The 21,095-nt window shown below is 40.5% G+C and overlaps 1 protein-coding gene across 4 annotated transcripts in view; it reads right to left on the minus strand.

The window, feature by feature from the left end:
• Positions 1–8,666: 8,666 nt before the first annotated feature.
• Positions 8,667–21,095, minus strand: part of VMP1 (vacuole membrane protein 1) — a 120,067-nt gene continuing 107,638 nt past the window's right edge. For all 4 annotated transcript variants that reach the window (XM_065911159.1, XM_065911160.1, XM_065911161.1 and 1 more), the window contains 2 exons: positions 11,528–11,630; positions 8,667–10,444 (listed from right to left, as the gene is read on the minus strand). In XM_065911159.1, the coding sequence (XP_065767231.1) occupies positions 10,301–10,444; positions 11,528–11,630 (247 nt within the window). In that variant the 3' untranslated portion in view covers positions 8,667–10,300. The remainder of the gene's footprint in view (positions 10,445–11,527; positions 11,631–21,095) is intronic.

The following is a 21,095-nucleotide window of genomic DNA, read 5'->3' on the forward strand; positions in this document are numbered from 1 at the left end:
TAGCAACAGATCTCACAGCTATTAGATGCAACTAAGGACCTGGAAATAGAATTGAAAATATTTTGTTTCTGAAGTCATCTTATATCAGTAGAAGCCACTTAAGGTAATCTAAATTCAAACACCATATTAAGAGAGTGAGAAAGTGCCTTGGCTTGCAAGTCCTGGTCTAAAATCTAAATTCCATCTCTGAACTCCTGTATGTGCATGCTCACTTCAGTCATGTCCATCTCTTTGCAACCCTGTGGGCTGTAGCTCAGACAGGCTCGTCTGTCCATGGGATTCTACAGGCAAGAATGCTGGAGTGAGTTGCCATTCCCTTCTCCGGGGGATCTTCCCAACCCAGGGATTGAATCCAGGTCTCCCACACTGCAGGTGAATTGTTTACATCTGAGCCACCAGGAAAGCCCAAGAATACTGAAGTGGGTGGCCTATCCATTTCTCTAGGGGATCTTCCCAAGCCAGGAATCGAACCAGGGTCTCCTGCATTGGCTAGTAGATTCTTAAATCACTGGACCACCAGGGATGCCTCCCTTGCATTTTTTTTTTAAACAAAGTTATAAAAATCCAACATAAAAGTAAAATAACTCAAATTATTTTTAAAAGGATGTTAAGACCTGGAGATAGTTTGAAGAAAGAGGAATAAGTCAAACGAATCAGAAGCCAGCAACAAGGGGTGGAAGTAGTAATGGGCCTCATCATTCTGAACTATCACAGAAATAGGGAGTAGGAATGACAGGATGCCCCAGGTTGAGTCAGGCGCAGAGGAGGGAGAAATAAGACTTTAGGGTCCTCTTGTCTCACCATGTTCTTCTAATGAACACTGCCCACTGGATGGGAGGCTAGTAAATATATCAAACACAAAGTCTGGGAGCAGCATGAAAAAAAAGAACTGTATAAAGTCGGAAATCATTTATGTATGAAAGAATCTTTTATCTCCTCCTTGCAGAGACCAAGCATGTCTTTTATGCTCAGATTCTTTTTTTTTTTTTTTTAATGCTCAGATTCTTTATGTTTGAAGAAGGACATGCAGAACATCTGCAAATTTCTTTGATCTTACATTTTTCTACAAGTCCTATTTTGCAGCTTCCTTTTTCTGTCTTCTAAAATTGTGCAAAGCACTTGCACACCCATGCTTTTACCAGATAGGTATCTCATTTCATCTGCTTCCCTCCAAAAGCCAGGAACAGTCACACCCCAGTTCTCCCAGGCTTCAAAAACTGTGCACCCTCCTGAGAGCGGAATACTCAAGTTCTGTGCCCCTCTTCTCTACCCAAGGATTATGACACAGTAAATCTCTCCTTCTGAACTCTGGTGCTCCCGGTGAGTGGTATGACTGTGGTCATATGTCATTGATTCTGAACTCCTACCCAAGCCAACTTCAATAAGCATAACTCATCTACTGAAGCGTGTAAACAACCCCGGCACTGAAGCAGCCAAATGGAAAGCTGCCTTTACCACACGCTCTAGAAGGTGTAATAAAGCCATGATTCTGACTTTTTGGCTTGGCAGAGGCGGCTGGGAGGATGCCCTCCCGCTTACTTGGGAATACTAATGGCATCTGGGTTCTAGGTGGCTGCCACTGCTGTCTAGGCGAGCACGGCTGGAATCTTGGACTCTGGTAGAAATATACAGGAAATCACATTGCCAAACTTTTCTCCTTATAAAGACAGACGATCTCTCCAGGAATTACCATCCTCCTGGATCTAGGAGGGAGGAGCCACGGGGGAAGCCAGCAGGATACAACTGTGGGGAGGAATTTTTAAAGCAGTTTCCTGTGGCTCCAAGGCCCAGTCACAGGGCCATTCTTTCACAATGGCGCCACATAGCATGGGGCAGCTTCGATGATCACCTATAGCAAAGTACAGTGGACATACCACTCCGCAACCGCGGTCCCCAGCATTTTGGCACCAGGGACTGGTTCTCACAGAAGACAATTTTTCCGCGGATTGATGAGGTGGGGTTGAGGGATGGGGATAGTTTGGGGATGATTCAAGTGCATTTACACTTATTGTGCACTTTATTTCTGTTATTATTACATCAGCTCCTCCTCAGATCATCAGGCATCAGATCCCAGAGGCTGGGGACCCCTGTTCTAGAGAATTCTCTGAAAAAGTCAAGTTTATTCCCTGACAGGGAGTGGTCTGTGGATGGCTCACTCCCTAGGAATTGGGGAGTTGGGAAAACTGTATATATTCCTATACAAGATCCCACTTTTCTATTGGTGTCTTCCCTTCATATGTTCAAAACAGAACAGTGACTCTCTCCCTCCAGCTTGATCCTCCTCCTATTAATATATCCCTGGCTCAATGATCAATAATTATTGCTGTCTGCTCAGAGTTCCCTGGTTCCTTCTTGTTTACTCCGTCTTTTACCTCCTCTTTACCTGGATTTTACTTAGGTAGCATCTCCTGCCTGCTTTGGATCTCCACTAATGCTTCACCCAGGTTATCGCGATACATTAGGCAAACACTCAGCATGAACCTACCCTCTGCTTGGCTCTGAGCATATAAAGGAGAACACAGCAGTGTCTGCCCTGCTGGGGCTTCGGGGTCCAGTTGGAGGAGGCAGTGAAGAGGAGGACACAGACCAACCAGTGGGCTGGCCAGAAAGTTCCTTCGGGTGCTTTTGTACAGTCGCATGGGCACACCCAGCCTTCCCTGGTGCTCTGGCGGTTGGGAACCTGCCTGCCGGTGCAGGAGGCACAGGTTCGGTCCCTGATCCGGGAAGAGTCCACGTGCCGCGGGGCGACCAAGCGCATGAGCTGCGATGGCTGAGCCCGTGCTCTGCAACAAAGGAACAGTGCGGAGCGGAGCATAGCAACTGGCGAGAGCAGCCGCCGCTCCCGCACCCAGAGCGAGGCCACACCTGGCAGCAAGGCCCCGGCAAGGCCCAAGTTAAATAACAGCTTGTTAAAACAATGGGTAAGATAGTACATTCAAAAAAATACGGGAAAACCCAAGCCAACTTTTGGGCCAAGTCAATAGATGTGTATTTTATGTACGTACTTTAAAGGAAACAAAATGAAGCTAGGCAGAGAATAACAGGTTGAAGCCTTCTTGGTCTTGGGTCTTGTTTATTCTACCCACCCTCAACACAACCCCTCACTGGTGCTTCCTGGTGCCTCTCCCGGGGCTTTCCCCTCACCCCACCCCTACTTGGAAATTCAAATGCCACACACATCATCATGCAACCTTTTCTGATCCTTCCTGGTCAGCAATTCTCTTCCTCTTCCCAGTTTTTTTTTTCTTAAGGCCTCCATCTTCCTCTACATTTGTAGTTAACTGCATATTTGTATAACCCCCAAGAAGACTGTAAGCTCTTGAAGGAAGATCTCTTTTCAAAACTTTGTCTCCTCCCTACTGTATCTTAAACCAGGAGAGATTAAAGTGAAAAAAATATATATATTTTCCCCTCAATGTGGCTAATACTACTACTGGCCCTATTTCATAGAGTTGTTATGAAGATCAAATAAAACTCAAGATGTGACAGTGCTTCGAAAAAGAAAAAAGGTGTGTACCTTTGTACAGACTGCTTTGTAATCATAATCATAGCAAACATCATTCTGGAAACCTGCCCACACAGGATGGCTAAGAGTGGAGCTGCTACAAGGGGTGCGCAAAGCAAAGAATGCTCATCTGGTTAAATACCAAACTCTCTGGAGCTATGGCCTTGATTTTCTGCTATCTCACTTTTCCCATCACCTACCTTGTGGTCACAAGATGAAACAAGCAAGCAGACACTTGGACTTTTGCACTGGACTTTTCCACGGAACTGAGTGGCTAAGAGCCAGCCACAACACCTAGGTTTAATTCTTGCTCTACTTCCTTGCTGCCTCCAGCAAATCACTGAACTTCTCTGCCTTTATTTCCTCATGGGGCTGTTTGAAGGATTTAATGATTAAATACAATAATGTAAAATGACACTGAAAGCCCTGCCTGGTACAAAGCAAGCAAGCAAGCAATCATGATCAAAGTCACCATAAATCCACTGTGCTTCCTGGTGCAGGGCACATCAGAGGAGGTCCCTGGGAGCCAAGCTTGACTGCTGGTGGTGTGGGGCTGTGTACAAGGAACACACTCTGGAGGGGACATGGGAGTGGAAGGGAGGCTGTGCAAAGGGCAGAAGGGAGAAGAGGCATCTCAAGATTCTCAGGAGTGGGGCCAAACCACGTGAGGTTCGGTAGAGAAAGCTCAGCAGCTATAAGAGGCTTAGGACAGTCTTTCAAGTGAAAGCGATTCTCAAGACACTAGGAAGCGCCCTCAGAAACGAAAGGCAGAAGAAAGCCTTTCTCTCATCATTTTTGGCTTTCATCTTTTTAAGTTGTAAAAGGAGGTTGAGGACAACAGGGTTCTCTGATGACATGGAGCATTGGGCTTCAGCACTTCCTGCTGGGAGAACTGAACCCGAGCTGTTCTTTGCTGCCTGATGAGGAGCCAGAGGAAGACAAGAGTAATCTGAACAGGCATTCCCCACCTTCGGGGAAAGGCGGAACCCATCCCTCTTTGCAAATCCCAAACTGCCTCACTCCACAAAAACAATTTTTCCCTCCGTCAGAAACAGACGGGGACACAATTAAGCAATGCTGTCGGGCTGGGTCAGTCACAAGTGGCCTGGAGGAAAAAGCTGCTCATGCTGTTCCCTAAAGGGGGATAAAAGGCAACAAAGGGAAATGACGTTTAGAATTAGGTGGGGTGGGGGGAGAGAAAAGTGGCCGGCAGAGGCCTCCTTGAATAAACAAGGCTTTTCCCCAAAGGGCTCTGGGTGGAAGGCCATCAAAGCAAGCTGTCCACACTCCTCCCTGGAAACTCAGAAGGCTGGGACTGTTAGTTTAGATAGGTGGCCCAGGGGTCCCTCTCAGCCAAGGATACCCAGAAAAAGCCAAAGCCTACCCCTCAAGAATTCAGGAATGTGGTTTCCAACGCAAACAGATCCTAACACTGCAGAAATACCGCTGGAGTGTGTCCAAGGCTTCCCTTTATGTCCTTTGAGTCATTTGGAAATGGTTAACAAGCGGGTTGAACACCTGGGCTGATTACCCCAGAAGGGGATTTCCAAACAGACCGTGTGCTGTAAAATCATCTCTTCCCTTCCCCAAGCAATTCAGCTCCACTTCGTCTCTGAGGTGTGCCCTGAAAGATGCCAAATTTCTAACTCTGATTTGAGGCTTTACCGAGTTACAGCAGCAACTGCTGCTGACACAAAGGAACAAGGCGCCAAGTGACTCTGTGCTTTTTAAAAAGGTTTATTTTAAATTAAGAAGAGCAGATGTCCGATGCTTCAAAAAGCCACACATTTGTGGATTTGGCTGACAAAGCCTCTGAGTTGCGTTTCATTTCTGTTCCGAGACTCAGCCAGCCACTCAGAACTGACTCACTCTCTCTGGGCCACAGTTTGGGCCGGCATCCCAACTACAGAGTCTACTATCTCAGACCTCAAATGAATCCAGGGTGTATGGGGAGAGCGGGGGCCATGTAAAACAACCTTTTTTTTTTTTTTTAGTAGCATCAACACCCACGCAGCAAACCGTGGAAGGCTAGTAGGTCAAACAGTGAGCAAACAGCTGGCACCTGCCTGCCCCAGCGCCGCACAACTCCAAAGACAGAGTAAGCAGCCGTCCAGGGCAGGTTTCTGTTATAATCCCTCTTGTGAGTTCTGGTTCAGTATGCAAATACATGCAGGTTATCTGCTGCAGTTCAAGCCCTCATTCTCCAGGCAGAGACACTACCTCAAGTGACCTCTTCGCCTTGCTGGAAAGGGAGGGGCCAGGAGCCCCAGCCCGACTACCAGACACAAATGACTCCATTGCTTTTAGTTTTAAAGAACATCATGTGCTCTCTTTTCTTGTTGTCTTTGAGAATAAAGGAACAAAACAGTTCACAGGCCGCAGTTCTGTGTAGCATTTCATTTACTATGTTTTGGGACTATCAGAGACGCTTTGATCATGCCAGTTAGAGGTGGAATGTTACCTGGCTTTCAAAAATGGGAGCATACTGATAACTATTTATCAATAGAATAAACCAATCTTGTGTTTTCCCTTTTTCTACTTTTTGGTTGTGTCCTGCGCCCTGTGGGATCTCCGTTCCCAACCAGGGATTGAACCCACACCTCCTGCGGTGGAGGCATGGAGTCTCAACCGCCGCACTGCCAGGGAAGTCCCCCTCTGTTTTTCTAACAGGAATGGGACTTTCAGGTCTATTGGGGAAGACCTGGCAGACCACCAAATCAGAATTTCCTTTTACTGTTTAAAACCTCTTGATACTTAGCAAATCTCACTGGATATCATAGATGGAGTGTTACCAATAAAGTTATTAAAAGCTGACCATTCCTTTTTCTTTATCTACCTTCTAGACTTTTTAGCATTAACTATCTTTATAACAAATTAGAAAATGTCAACATTTAAAGCTGGTAAGGTTAGACCCTGGTAGCTTAGATGGTAAAGAATCTGCCTGCAATGCAGGAGACCTGGGTTCAATCCCTGGGTCAGGAAGATCCCCTGGAGAAGGAAACGGCTACCCAGTCCAGTATTCCTGCTTGGGGAATTCCATGGACAGAGGAGCCTGGCATGCTACAGTCCACAGGTTCGCAAAGTCAGGCTCAACTAAGCGACCCTTCTTTTTCCAAGGTTAGACAAGAATTTTCAGTTATTCATAGTAAATTTTGTGTATCTGTGTTTTGTACCTTAATTAGACTAGCCACACACACCCCCCCCCCCCTTTTGATAGGTAAGAAGCGGATTTACTTAGAGATGCACATCACAGACAATGCAGTCAGTCTCAAAAGGCGAGAGTCGCCATGGGAGAAACACACTCCAAGCCAAAGTGTGGGCCATCTCAGAAGACAAGAGACCTGGAGGCCTATTTCTAGATTTGAGAAGGTTTTGGTATTACTAATCAGGTCACTAGTTCATTAATTTCTGCTTTTCTCTATTAATTTGCATATTGGATTTAGTTAATAAGTTTTTTAGACAGAGCATATTTACTCCCAAACAAGGGGACATATACAGACAGCATTTAAAATCCTATTTTTGAAGTGATCGAATGCACTGTTGTAAAATTCTCACATGTGTAGCAAATGCTGTCTTTGATGAATTAAAAATTTGCTAACATACTAACATTAACAGCTTCTTTTCATTTTTTTTTTTTTGGTTGTTATGTCTTTTTTTTAACCTTTTTTTATTTTTATTTTTTATTTTTTAGTGGGTTTTGTCATACATTGATATGAATCAGCCATAGAGTTACACGTATGCTTCTTTACATTTTATCTGATGTAATCCTTAGGACAACCGGGCTATATATAATCTCTATTTTTATAGATGAAATCAAGGCTGAGTTAAAAAACTTTCTCCAGGTCACATTATGTTAGAGGCAGAAATCTAAACCACTGTTAACAGACTAAGCACATGGGTTTCAAAACATATGGAAAGGTTTTTTGATGCTAAAAAGATTGGGGACTCATGAGTTCTTTACATATGGGTCAGTCAAACAGAGTTCACCCCAGTTTGTAAGAGGGCAGTTAGTTGTTTTATCTAGCTTCTTGCATAATTTGTACTTACTGGATCGCTTTGAGTAACAAGCCTCAAGCTGTCCTCCTAGAGCTAGACAGCAGAGCACACTGGGAACATAGGCCTAGCTTACTTGTAAGGAGCACACATTACTCTACATCCCTAATACACCAGCGTATTTCAGAAACATCACTTCCAGCCTTGTCTTTTTCTGGACTTTTAGAGAACAGATACAGAGGCCATGATCCAAATGAAAATAAAACTCTTTGCTCTAAGCTCTATACTCTGGGTTATACAGAGAATACAGAAAACACTGCATGCTCTTGCATGGCGTTGTTTGAAGGGAGGTGCTCCTCAGCACTCGTGTATATACCTTAACATGTTGCCTTGTATTGTCATTGCTTGACATTCACTGAATTGAGGCAGATAAGATGCTGCAGATATTTAAGGCACAGAAGAGACTTAAACAAAACAGAGATGGGATCAAAAGAATTCCCAGGCCCCTTTTTTTTTATTTGCAGGAACATCAAACCATCCATTTACAAATTTTCTGGTCTCCAATCAGCTGGAATTAACTAGGCGTGTCTTTGGGATCGTGTTGTCTGTGTCCGCTTTGGTGGATTAAAGGAAGGAACCAACCAACCGCAGAAAAAGAAGGGTAGCATGGGGCCCCAGCTGGAATTCCGCAGGATCACCTGAGCATGCCACACCTGAACCGCAGCACGGGGAAGGAGAAGAGCTGCTCTTCATTTGTTTTTCGAGCAAATTCATTTGCAAAAGTGAACAAGCCACCATCACAAGTCAAATGTATTATAATCACTTAGACCTTCAGCCTAAGGAACAAGGCTTTCTAATTTCTAATACTTTACCCCAAAATAAATTTATCAACAAATCCCAAAATCTAGTACAAACAGTACAAGTCAGATTTGCTTTCCTCTTTCCTTTCTTCAGACAAACACCAAATAAAATGCAGGTGAAGGTGATGAAAGACAACAGGAAGCCAACTTAGAGACTTACATGAACCCTAAAGAATCTAAAAAACTGTAGCAGTTAATGTGAGTTTATTGAAACCGTCTGGGTACCGCTTTTCAAGTAACTACCGCTAGAAAGTTTCCAGGTAGGGGGTAAAAGATGGTTAAGAAGTAACCTTTCCAAAACTCACAAGACAGGTTGCTTGTCCTTTATTTAGTTTTGATCACACAGACTATCCCAATTTTGCATAAAATCCTCTTGATACAGTATTATGGCATAAAAGAGTCAAAGTGCCACTAGACCTAAGGACCAATACTTTTTAACCATAAACCATGGTGCTGGGTAATGTTTGAATGGGAACATTTGATATGGATGGTCAGATGAAAGATACCAAAATGTCAGACAGCCCATCGACTGCTGTTGCCATGAGATTCAACAGTCAACATCAGTCTGATAAGCTACCCGACAAGGTGGTACAGCCATGGAGATGTCACGACGGTAGGCAAAACAAGCAGACATTCAGGCAGGATTTGATCAAACAAACCAGGCATTTCTGGCCTGTTGAGATTTAAACTCAATTCTACACTCAACATAATGTCAGTACCAACTTTCCTAAAGGAGAAAAGTGAGACTATTTATCACCATGCCCCGGATCCCGCCCTGAGCAAAATAAAATGACCAAGTTCAACCAGAAACATCCAAAAGGAAAAATCACATAAGAACAAACACGGAAGAAAGGAAAGAAAATTAGGTTATAAATAAAAGTAAATTTCTGTCTGCTAAAATCAGAATACGTGCTGAGTTAAAAATTAATTGCTATGAGAAAGCTTGTTTTTCTTTTAAAACAGGTTATTTTTCTCTCCATGTCCTTTGATTTATACACTATCATCTCTCCTGTTTTCACAAACCGGTAAGTCCCCTTCATACATCAGTACCTAAGGTGCCCTTTCAGCAGTGTGTAGCCAGCTGCTCAATTTCAACCCAACCAAAAAACGCCTTGGTGGTGGCCCTTTCATGCAAATAAAAGAAGGCGTAAGAGACTGCGGCTGTGGTGGATATGGAAAGGCTGAATTTAGTTGGTAGAAGCTAAAAGGAAGTTAAAAAAAAAAAAAAAAAAAACGCTCAAGAAAATGGACACAATTTTGGAATGATCAAAGATGTATTTATAAAGTTTTTTCATGACTTCATTCTAAATATACAGAATAAAAAATGGTGTCAGCTCATTTGTGAGACACCAACAAGATTTTCCTTATACTGTCTCAAAATTGAAAGATCAGTTTCCCAAGAGGGTGTGCAATGCATCATAAAATGGCCTTTTTTCGAAGGTGGGAGGGGAAGGGTTGGGCAGGATGGCATATTAAATTTTACCATGATAGACATGCAAGACTGTTATCCAATCTAGTATAATTTATATACACTTTTGATGACTTAGAAAAACAAAGAAGTCATATTTGACAAGCCTAAAAAGCTTGAAATATTTAACATACTTAGGAATTCTTTTTTGGGGGATGGTGTTTGGAATTCTTTAATTGTACCACGTGGGCCTTTGAAAGTAACAAACAGAAGGCCAGTTTCTGTTAACTTTGCTGCTCAACATCACATTCCACCCTAATAAAATACAACTTGGATTGAACCGAGGGTGGATACCTTACCTTAACAAAGGAAAAGTATGTCAGTGCAAGATGTGGACTAAACTGCTTTCAGGGGGGAAAAAAAATAAAAACCGATACAGGTTGGAAAAGGGAATTTTCCTTCCTGATCTGGAGTCCTCCCACTTTAAGGCAGAACCCTTCCATTTTAATTTCTGCAGTTAAAACCTTTTCCTGCTTATTTGGTTTTCTCCTTTGGGTCCAACCGCTGCTGGATTCGTTTGGCATAACTTTGTGCCATGGAGTTAATGATGGACAGGATGAAGTAACACACCATTACAACAACCAACTTCTCAAACATCCAGGACAACCAATTTTCTCCCTGCAGGAAGAAAGGCAGAACAACCCACGAGAAATGCTTCATTAGTTTGGTTGTAAAAAGGGAGTCATCTACTATGTTTTAACAAAAGTAATGAGAACTTGGAGCTTATAACCGAATAAACAATTAAAAATGAAAAGTCTTCTCTCTTCAGCTACCCTGAAATCTACATTCAGGCCTTCTTCTTACCCCCAGTTATTAAGGTTTCACTTTGTTAAAGTCAATGTTGAATATAGTTTAGAATGGGGTGTGAGGTCATTTCTTGTCTTTCACTACATAAAGTCTTTGATTAAATTCTACTATCTGAAGTCATCATGGGGATACCTGTAGAGAGTAGTGTCAAGATAGTTTTATATATATTCTTGTTCCAATATTAGGAGCAGCTTTTAAAATATAAATGTTATCTATTTCTGGAGTTATGTTTGGTCAACTGAGGGCAGCAAAGGGCCGCATACAGAGTTGTGAGGCCATAAAAAACCAACCGAACCAAACAACAAAACAACCCTGCGCTTCCTTCAAGTTCCCCACTTCAGGTTATTGCTTACTCATCCTCTTCTAGTCATTTCCTTTCTTTGCTACAGAACTGTTTATATAAAAGGCAGGTTTAGTTTAAAGTTTTTAAGTTCAGTTATGTTAACAGCTTTAGTTTATATATATATTTTTTTAAAATTATTTTTCCCATCAATGAAAAGAAAAAGAGAGCAAAAATAGATATTCAAATGAACTCATTAAATCCAATACTTTGCTATGCTATAAATCTTAACTTTCTAATCTACTTGAAAAGTATACTTGCTACTTATAAATAAATCATTGAAGATCAAGGTAATAACTTATCCTACATAACATATCCATTATTTTCCATTAGCTCAATACTTGTTTTGGGGAGCAATACAAAACAGAGGTTACATTTTTCTGCTTTAGACAAAGACACATTTGCCAGTAGGAAGTACACAGAGCTTCAGACTTCTACTAAGCCTGACAGACCTCACTCTATTTGCCTAAAAATGCCAGTGAGCGCTGCGAATGTTAACTGCAGCCTGAAACCGCGGGGGTGGGAGAGAGAAGAAAACCAGGGAAAAGTCTCACCTGCGGTGAGCCCATTTCGCTTCTGTGGTGGAGCTTCTGCCGCTGGGCCTCCAGGTATTCCTGGAATGGCTTCTGCAGAGATGGACCTATGCCGGGGACAGCACTGGAGGCATGGGACAATAACCCCAGGAAAAAAGACACATTTGGGAAGAAAAGCAGGAAAGAATGTTAAAGGAAAATCCACTTACCGCCTTGACTCAAAAAAGCAGGGATTAGACAGAAAGAGGAAAAAACCCAACAACAATCAGCAGAGGTGGCGAAATCCTGTGAACTGTTCCCAATGGATAAATATTCGTCCTTTCCCAACCCCTTACAGGAGACAACTCTCTCCCACCAACATGTTTAAGAAGGAAATAGGAGCTGAGAGTCCCTTCCAGTAGAAGAGCTAGTTCTCAGAGTGAGGCGAGCTCAGCCGGCGCTGCACACTGGTGTGGTACAAAGAGCAAAATGAATGACTTCTGAGAAGTCTCACATTTATCACCACCAGTTCCTGTAAGAACTGGTTTGAACCGATTAATAAGGAAATGACTTATGCTTGTGTCATCCCTGGTTGAAAAAGAAACTGCCCGCCCTCTCACTGACTTGTCCCATCTTTTCAGAGGAGGCGGTCCTTTCTCAATCCAAGTCCTTATTAGGACAATCTGTGCGTCATCCTTATCCAAAAAGAATGCATTAGCAAATTTGGGAGGCACCTCCCACTAGTCAGAAGTCAGTGATTAACAAAGGAACAAAGAAGGAACTATGAACCTTGAATCACGTCGTGGTTTATGGTGGATGGCTTGCACAGAAACTACACAACATTACTAAACAACTTGTTCTGAGATGACTGGGATAGTGATCTCTGATAAGTTTATGGGCTCAGAGCTCCCTCTCACCTAGAATGTGTGCAGGCAGTGCTGTTAAACCGGTTTGGCAACTGTAGTCACCGGGCTCCCGATTTAGAAATGCTTGCAGGCATTTTAAAAAAACGGTAACTTGGGGCGACTTAGAAAATCAAACATCTCTACTTTCTATACCCTCTATTTTCTCATCTGTCATAACAGGGCTAAAAGCTAAACGAGCCCAGTCATTTTCCTGGGGCCAGCAAAGGATATTTCATGTATTTGCAACAGTGCCTAAAGTTCTCCTCTTTAAGTAAGTATTAATGTCACCACCTTTTTTCTAGAACAATTTCAATTGCTGCTTTCTCTAATAAAAAGCAGTACAGAAGAGAAATTTCTTGCTACTATATTTACCAGAGGGTAACAAATATATACTCCTGGCTGACACTTTTCCTTGATCCTGTTAATGATCAACCAACAAGCCCTTAATAGAGTCCTTATTTCATATCCAAACTGTAATTGGTGCTATGGGGAGAGACTAAAACTGCAAGAAGTGGTCTACGTCTAAGAACTCAAATCATTATTATATGGATTCAAAACGTACTTGCGTGCACGCACACGCGCGCACACGCACACGCACACACGAACTCATTTGCGAACAACAGAACTTATAAATCAGTAGTAAATTTCTCAATTTTTTGGTAGAGAAGACACACTCCAAAGAAACTGAAGAGAGAAAAGAAAGACCGGTGTGGGGTGAAGTTGTTTAAAAAGTCCTTTAACGAATACTGAAAGATGTGTAAAAAGGCCTGAAGAGATATATGTAGTAGAGGCAATGACTGCACGGATGATTCCAAAAGACCCATCAGACAGACCTAAAGACGGAGAAGCCTCCTTCCCTCGCACAGACGTCTATGTGGCCTCACGTGAGCGTGGTAAACCAGAAGAGCTGTCTCTGAGCTCTGCTGCTGTTTTTCAGTAATGGTTTTTCTACAAGGGAGCAACAATAGTACAAACTTTCTCTCTAAAAGAAAGATTTTCCTTGGGTAGTTCTTTATATAATGCATAAAAGAATGCAAATAGCTCATCCACTTACACTTGAAATAAACCTCAGAAATGTAAAAAAATCCAATAAAATAAATGCATAAGGAGACTGGCTTTGAAGATTGCAGATTTTTAAGAACTTTCCTTCAGAAATTGATTCCTTTTGGGTTTTCTGGCTGCTGCACAGCTTGCAGGATCTTGGTTCCCTGATCAAGGGCTGAACCCGGCTCCACTGCAGTGAAAGTGCCAAGTCCTAACCACTGACCAACAGGGGACGCCCAGAAATTTATTCTTTCACCCATAACAATACCTTATACCATCATTTTAAACTCCCAAGGGTGGCTAGTTAAGAAAAAAACTTATTTAGTGAGATTGAAATGATTGTAGGCTTCTTTGAACAGCTAGGATGTACAAGAAACAACTTTTGTTTCTTCAGACCAAAGTTAAGCAAAACTATGGCTTACAGTTTTCCTCAAATCATTCTTGGGCTCCAGGTCAAGTCATTATTTAAAGAGAAAATTAAGCATCAAGACCCAATGTTAGAAAGGTTCTACTCTGCTGTTGTTGAGGGAAATGAGGAAGGCACTAGCAACAATCATTCTAAATTCTTTTCAAAATAACTGAAAAGCATAAGTGATTTGCCATTATAAGTCCATTAAGGGCTACTCTTTTAGCTGATAGAGAATATATGTTTACATGATGTGTAACTTTCAGAGAATTTTCCTGGACTAATGAAGAGGTTAATTTTTCAAGGTGCTATGTTATTACATGCTTTAGAGTTTTGGGTGGTGGGATGGGAGAGTCAGTTTTTCATAAGAGACTAGAAACACTTGAAAACAGAAAGAAGTTAGAAGTCTTTTATAGCAACATTTTGACCAAAACTATTATGAATAAGTGCCACATGATCCAAATAAATCTAAAAAGTTAACATATTTGAAATCTAGGTAATACATGTTACATAATGAATTTTAGTCAAGTCCTCAAGTTTTTAAATATATGCCTCAAAATCTTAGTTTTATTTTAACTTTTTTATGTCTATAAACAATGGCTTAGGTCACACATGCCTTGGCTTATACAAAGCACTCTTATACTAGAGTTTTCTAAATTAACACTAAAGCTCTTTAAGTAATGGACTAGATAAAAACTGAAATTATAGCTTTTACTCTTAACATGCATTTAAGGAAAACAAGAATGCCATCCCCATGACCTCATCCCTCAAGTTATTTTCAAGCAGCAGAAGTAAGAGCCCATTCTAGGAAAAAGGAAAAAAAAAAAAAAGAGTCCATTCTGACATTTAGGATTAATTTAAGGTACAGGCATGAAGAAAGGAGGGAGGAATAACTTGCAACACAGTTGAGTGTCTTTTTATCGTTGGCTTAGGAAATAACTCAAACGCCTTTTCTGAAAGCCATTAAGTTCAGAGCACCTTATGCACCTGGCTGAGGGCTCGCCTCTCACCCGCGGGGGGCGGGTCAGGTGCTGACTGAATTCAAAGTGTCAGAGTTATTCAGCACTATTTTCCCGTCAGTGGCTGTATTTAAATATACTTAAACTAGCCTTGTAAACAGCCATTTTCTCTAGGTGACAAAGCCTTGAAGAAAAAAGAAGGGAAAACAAGAGCAAGAATAAAATTAATCTCATCCCCTTTTCCTTGCTGTAGACCTTCAACATGGTGGGTAAAAAAAAAAGCTGTGTGGACAGTAATATGTTGATATTTATTTCTTGACATACAAAAACACTTTTCAGGTAATATAATCATGAAGAAACAAATTTCCAACAAATTATTTAAATGACAATTTTAGAACTTAATAAAGAAAGAAAGAAATCCTCAGAAAATGCAAACAGGAGAGGAGGAGAAAAGAAATCCACAGAAGTCTAAACCCACCCAGAGTTCAAAAGGAGTTTCATGGGAACAATATTCTCCATGCTTATATACCTAACTATATGTTAAAACAGAAACAAGACAAACTTCTCCGCAAAATTCTGTCAAGGGCCGTGATCAACATACAAACAAAATCTATTATTTTTCTCTAGTTTTTAAAGCGTATGTAACTCCGTATTTGGAATCACTTATAAGAAATTTGTATCTTAAACTCTCCCCATATCAACTCATTATAAACAAAGGTCTGCACTGTGTTCCCACAAAAAGCCAGAAAAATCTTCCAGAGGAAGCATCACAATCGGCAGAGAGTGCATAGAGTGGGTGATGTGATTACTCTGGTTTTTCACAATGCTTACATTTTTACTTGTTGGTTGGTCATGAGCATATACACCCATTCCAAAAATTCATAGGTCATTATTATTCAGTTTTCAAGGAACTCCCTTCAGACTGTGTTACTTTCAAACAAACTGGTTCACTAGATGTAAAAAACTTATCATTTGATTTACTTTGAATGTCTTTTCCATCATGGACATAGTCATCAAACTAGCACTCACTATTAAAAGACCTGAAATCTTCCTGTTCAGGGTTCTTTTTGGATTTTTCCAGCCAGATGTGTTTTTCTTTTTTTTTAAAAAAAACTATAATTATTATTAAGTGCCATCATAAACCTGGGCACAGTGCTTAGTAACACAAGAGTAACATAAACTTATAAAAAATTGATTTGTCTTGGTTAGCTCTATTTATACAGTGCCCATGTGAAGGTTACACAGTTGAAATGCCTAAGGGAATTAAATAGGTATAATTAAGTAAAGTTCTAATATAAGCTCTTCTTTCTTAACCACTTTTTTTTGAAGACCTTAGCATTGATGTGATTGTGTATGTCATATCATTGGCTTTCCAATATACTAGAAACTGCCTGACATGGATTCCAAGTAAGGCTAAAGGGCAATAAACCTTTGTCATTCCTAGGGGAAAAAAAAAGTTTTTAAATGTTTTAAAATTAAGAAACATTTCTTTAAACCTTTATTTCACTATTTGTGCAGTACTTTGAGGCTGATTTATTTAACATTCCTCTGATGATTAATTAGAACATCTAAATAACATTCTCAGGGTGTGATTGGTTAAACCACTGAAAGCTTATGAATGTGAGAAAATGATTTTAGAAGATACAGTTCAGGGGTAGTATTAAAAGAAAGGGAAAAGAAGAGTTTAATCAAGTCTACTGCTGCTACAATTCAGATAGCATAATAGTCTTTTGAAGTAGCCTGTTTTTTGATAGCACCAAAAGCAGCTTTTAAAGGCAGAGAAACCTAGACCAGTGGTCTGTGAACATTTCTGATATATGGATATTACTCATGCAAAGAGTAAAATGTATAAATACAAATTTAAAAGGAGAAAATATAGATGAAACATTAAACAATTTAAAATGTCTCATTATGATGACTTTCATGCTATCTTTAGCAAATATTCCTGATTAATGGGGCACAGAAAAAACAATAAATTGCAGCATGCCCCCTGTAAGCCCCTTTTGTCCTGAGAACTCCTACTCTTACCCTGGGCTTCCCTGGTGGCTCAGTGCTGAAGAATCCGCCTGCCGATACGGGAGATGCAGGTTCGATCCCTGGGTCAGGAAGATCCCCTGGAGGAGGATAATAGCAACTCGCTCCAGTATTCTTGCCTGGGAAATCCCAGACAGAGGAGCCTGGTGGGCTACAGTCCATGGGGTTGCAAAGATTCAAACACAACTTAGCAACTAAACAACACCACTCCTACCCGGTACTTGTAATATCTGATGTGTGATCTTCTGACATATGGATTGAGGGAGTGCCAATCAGACTGATGGTATGCTACATCCTCCATGAATGTATAGCCATAATTATATCTTTGTATAACCATAATAATGCTGTTTACATTACAAAAACAGACAAAGAAAGGAAATGACAAAGATGAAAATAAATATAAATAGAAGTTCTATTTTAGTCCCACTCCAATGGTGGATACCACTAGTTTAGACCAGGGAACTAAACTGCAAGGGGTACAAATACTATATACATACATACGTACATACATACATATGTGTATACATGCACACATATATAAATATATACATATACAAATATATATATAAAATCTATATCTGTTCCCAAAAGGTCAAAATATCTTAAGGTTTAGTTAGCAGACCAACTCAATGTAAAATTGTTAGGTAACATATTAGAGAAAAAAAGAAAGCTATTTCTACAAAGATCCAGACCAAGGGTCTCTTTTCGCTTGCCCTTCCATGCTTTAGAGTGGCTCTTATAGACCACTGTAAAGAGGGCCTTTAAGAACCTAGACAGCTAGACCTCAAGAAACTGAGATTTGTGCCCACAGTTAAACTTATATTTATGTTTTAAATGAGTATTAGAGTTTTTAGAATTTTATTGATTGAGTGAGAATCACTCTATGTAAATCAATAAATCAAATTTATCCTCTGACTCCAGAGAATTCCCCTATCAGTTGAGATTTGGCCTGGGAGCTGAGGAGTCGTAAACAGACTCTTCTAGACTGAAGCTACAGACTCTTCTGCTAAAGAGATTAAATTTTATAATTAAGGTACTGTGCTGTGCTTAGTCGCTCAGTGGTGTCCGACTCCTTGCGACCCCCTAGACTATAGCCCGTCAGGCTCCTCTGTCCATGGGATTCTCCAGGCAAGAATACTGGAGCGGGTTGCCTTGCCCTCCTCCAGAGGATCTTCCTGACCTGGATATGGAACCCAGGTCTCCTGCTTTGCAGGCGGATTCTTTACTTTCTGAGCCACCAGGAAAGCCCAATTAAGGTACTAGTAGGATATATTTTCAGGGATGAAATAAAAGCCCATCCATACCCCACCTCCATTACATGCTGATCTGTCTTCTGAACAAGAGGCAATGACAGTAAAGCAGAAGTCCAGTGACAAGGTGGACTAGCAAGTCCCTTTCTTGATAACAGTCTTATAAGTAATTCTTTTGTTTTAAGAAATGTGCACATTTTAGTCAAACGCAGTAGAATTGAACACCACTCCTCCATAACCATCCCCCCTCACCCCCGCCCCCACCGGGCAGTGAGGCCAGGATCTAAACAGGCTTAACGGTTAGTATTTTAATGAGTTGTCATTTCCTGTCTGATAAAGATTCTCACAGTATTTAACCACCAGTTTCCCTGGGGCCCGACCAGTACTAGAACTCTATTCATAGTGACTCAGAATGTATCTCAGACTGCTAGTCTGATTCAACAATGATAGATCGCCCTACAAATGAAAAAAAAAAAAAACAAACACAAAAATACCAAAAAAAAAAAAAAGAAACAAAAAAACCCCCCAAAACCCTGTCTTTCCTCCCAAGGTAGACTGCTCAGGAGATGAAGCAGGCAAGGCAGAGGGGAGATAGTTCATCAAACAATCTTTCTGAAGAAGCCAAAGGCCATTATGCTAACATTTATTAATATTTATAGCCTTCTAGTCCTCAGAGATTAGAGAAAGAAAAAGAGAAACAAATTGATCCCTAATTAACCCATTAACCCAGGAATATGACAAGTAAACGAACTGGTGTCAGCAGCAAATCAACTTATATTTAACCTAGTAAAACTTGAGATCCCGAAATCCTAGGTGACTGAAATGAAAGTGTTAAAATCTAGGGATTTCTCATATACACAAGTTTGAGTTGATAGTCTCTGGCACCATCTAAAATTCGTTGTGATTCAACCTCAGGATTTGGGATTAAAACATCTTGAGTTTCATTCACAGCTGTGCCCCTTTCAAATTATTAAAACCTCTTTTGTACTCAAGTTAGCCTATTGTGTGCTGAGTAGAATTATAAACATATGACACCGTCAGTTTCTTAGCTGCTGTGTAGAAGGAAGACCACTGCTTTATTCAGAAACATCAGGTGTATGGTTTCTACTGCCTCACAGCGTATTTCTATCACCAGCGTCTTTCAAAAAAAGTAATTGGCAATTGCACTTGCTTTTGAACATTTGGAATTGTTTTCTATGAGAATCAGAATGAAAGTAATACCTCCTTACAATTAGCAGCTACTCTTTGAAATACGCTATCATTAAAGGAAAGCTTTTGAAAACAAACCTCATTTCAGAATGTAGACTTGAGCAACAGAAGCCAAACAGGCATTTATGTTAATGAATGAGGCCAGAGCTAAAGAAGTGGTCTATGAGAACCAAGTAAAGTGATTGGCTGCCAAACAAAACCCTGTTAAAAATCAACTGATTTCAGTTACAGAAAATGACAGACTGATGGTAGCTTTATATGGTGACAAATTCATCTGTGGCTGGCTGAACGACCCACTGGGTTCTAAGAAAGAAAAGAAATCAGCAACAGGAACTCACAGATCCAAAGGTCAAGAATACAGAATAGTTTGTGGAATTTTAAACTTAAGGTGAAATAGCATGGAACCTCACTGGCCTTTATATCATGATGGTAAATGGATTTAAAAAAGTGACAATATTGACAGGAATTTAATCTCATCAAGAAAAATCTAGTTACTCCAACCATCAGGCAGAAAAATCACTAAAGGCAGTAGATAACCTCAAAAAGAAAAGCCAGGATCTCTGACCTCAATGAACTTCATCCAGAAGAGTGATTAGAGGAAGAACAGGGGGAAATGTATTTAAACCTATAGTACAGACCCCAGTAGGTTTCTCAAAATAACACGGGGAGCACCAAGTTTCAGCAGTGCTAGGTTGATACAAGTGTGAACAAGGAGACCGGGTAGAAAGAACTCATGCCGGCTTCTTGTCACATGAGGCAGCCTTTGGAAACCAGCTCTATCGTCCAAATCTCCAACTTCAAGCAGATTTCCTCACTGCCTTCCACAGAGCTATCTCAATGTCCCTCTTCTCTGCCTCAAAAGATTTGGAAATCTTCATTCCAGCCTTGAAGGAAGAAGTGGTTAAGGAGGATAAATCAATCCACTCAGGCTTTTGATCCTATCTCCTTACATTTCTTACTATTTACATGAATTTGAATATGTTTCAGTTTCCCATGAAGCCAGTGATAATACCCTATAGATTTTATTATGCAGTTTCATAAAAATATGTAAAGCATCTGGCACAGAGTTCTTACTAAATGCTAATATCCAACCCATGTCCTTCCTTTTTTTTTTCATTTGCATTTTCCATCTCTAGCTTTTTACTAGAGTATTTCCCTCAACCTAAAATATACAGAGGTCTCCCCTAATAATGAATAAATGAATTCAATTAGTCAACAAATATTTACAGAACATTAAAAATGTGTCAGGTGTGACCCTGGCCTGACTTTTTCTTTACCCACAATGTAGTCTGATATAACTGGGTTTCAGTTTTCCTCATTCTACTGAAATGTTCTAATTATGGTTAATATTAACTTCCAAATACAATGTCCATTTCTCACTTTACAGTCTAACTCCAGAGATCTTGCTTTAACCTTTCACTATCCTGCCTCCCTGTATCTATAACAAAAATACAAAGGAGTTAAGAATCAGAAGATAAACTACAGGAAGAGGACATGAAAAGGAAGGAGCTTTCTACCTAAAGTACAGAAGATTATATATATTAAAGTCAGCATGTACAACTGAGTCTCAGCAGCTGGGGTCTTAAAAGTCTCCATATCCTCTTCCAGTTAATACAATTATTTGTGTCCCACACTTCCATTAACTTTCTCTGATTATTTTACAATGATCAAAAAAAAGTCAAATAGAACTGAGTATGCAAACCATTATATTTTAAAATGAAAGGACAGATTTTTTTTTCTGTAGAAGAAAAAGTCCAGGCCAACATAGCTCATTCTGACCACCTGTCACAGAGTGAGGAACCA

The sequence above is a fragment of the Muntiacus reevesi genome, chromosome 18, assembly GCF_963930625.1.
Source record: "Muntiacus reevesi chromosome 18, mMunRee1.1, whole genome shotgun sequence".
Taxonomy (NCBI): Eukaryota; Metazoa; Chordata; class Mammalia; order Artiodactyla; family Cervidae; genus Muntiacus; species Muntiacus reevesi.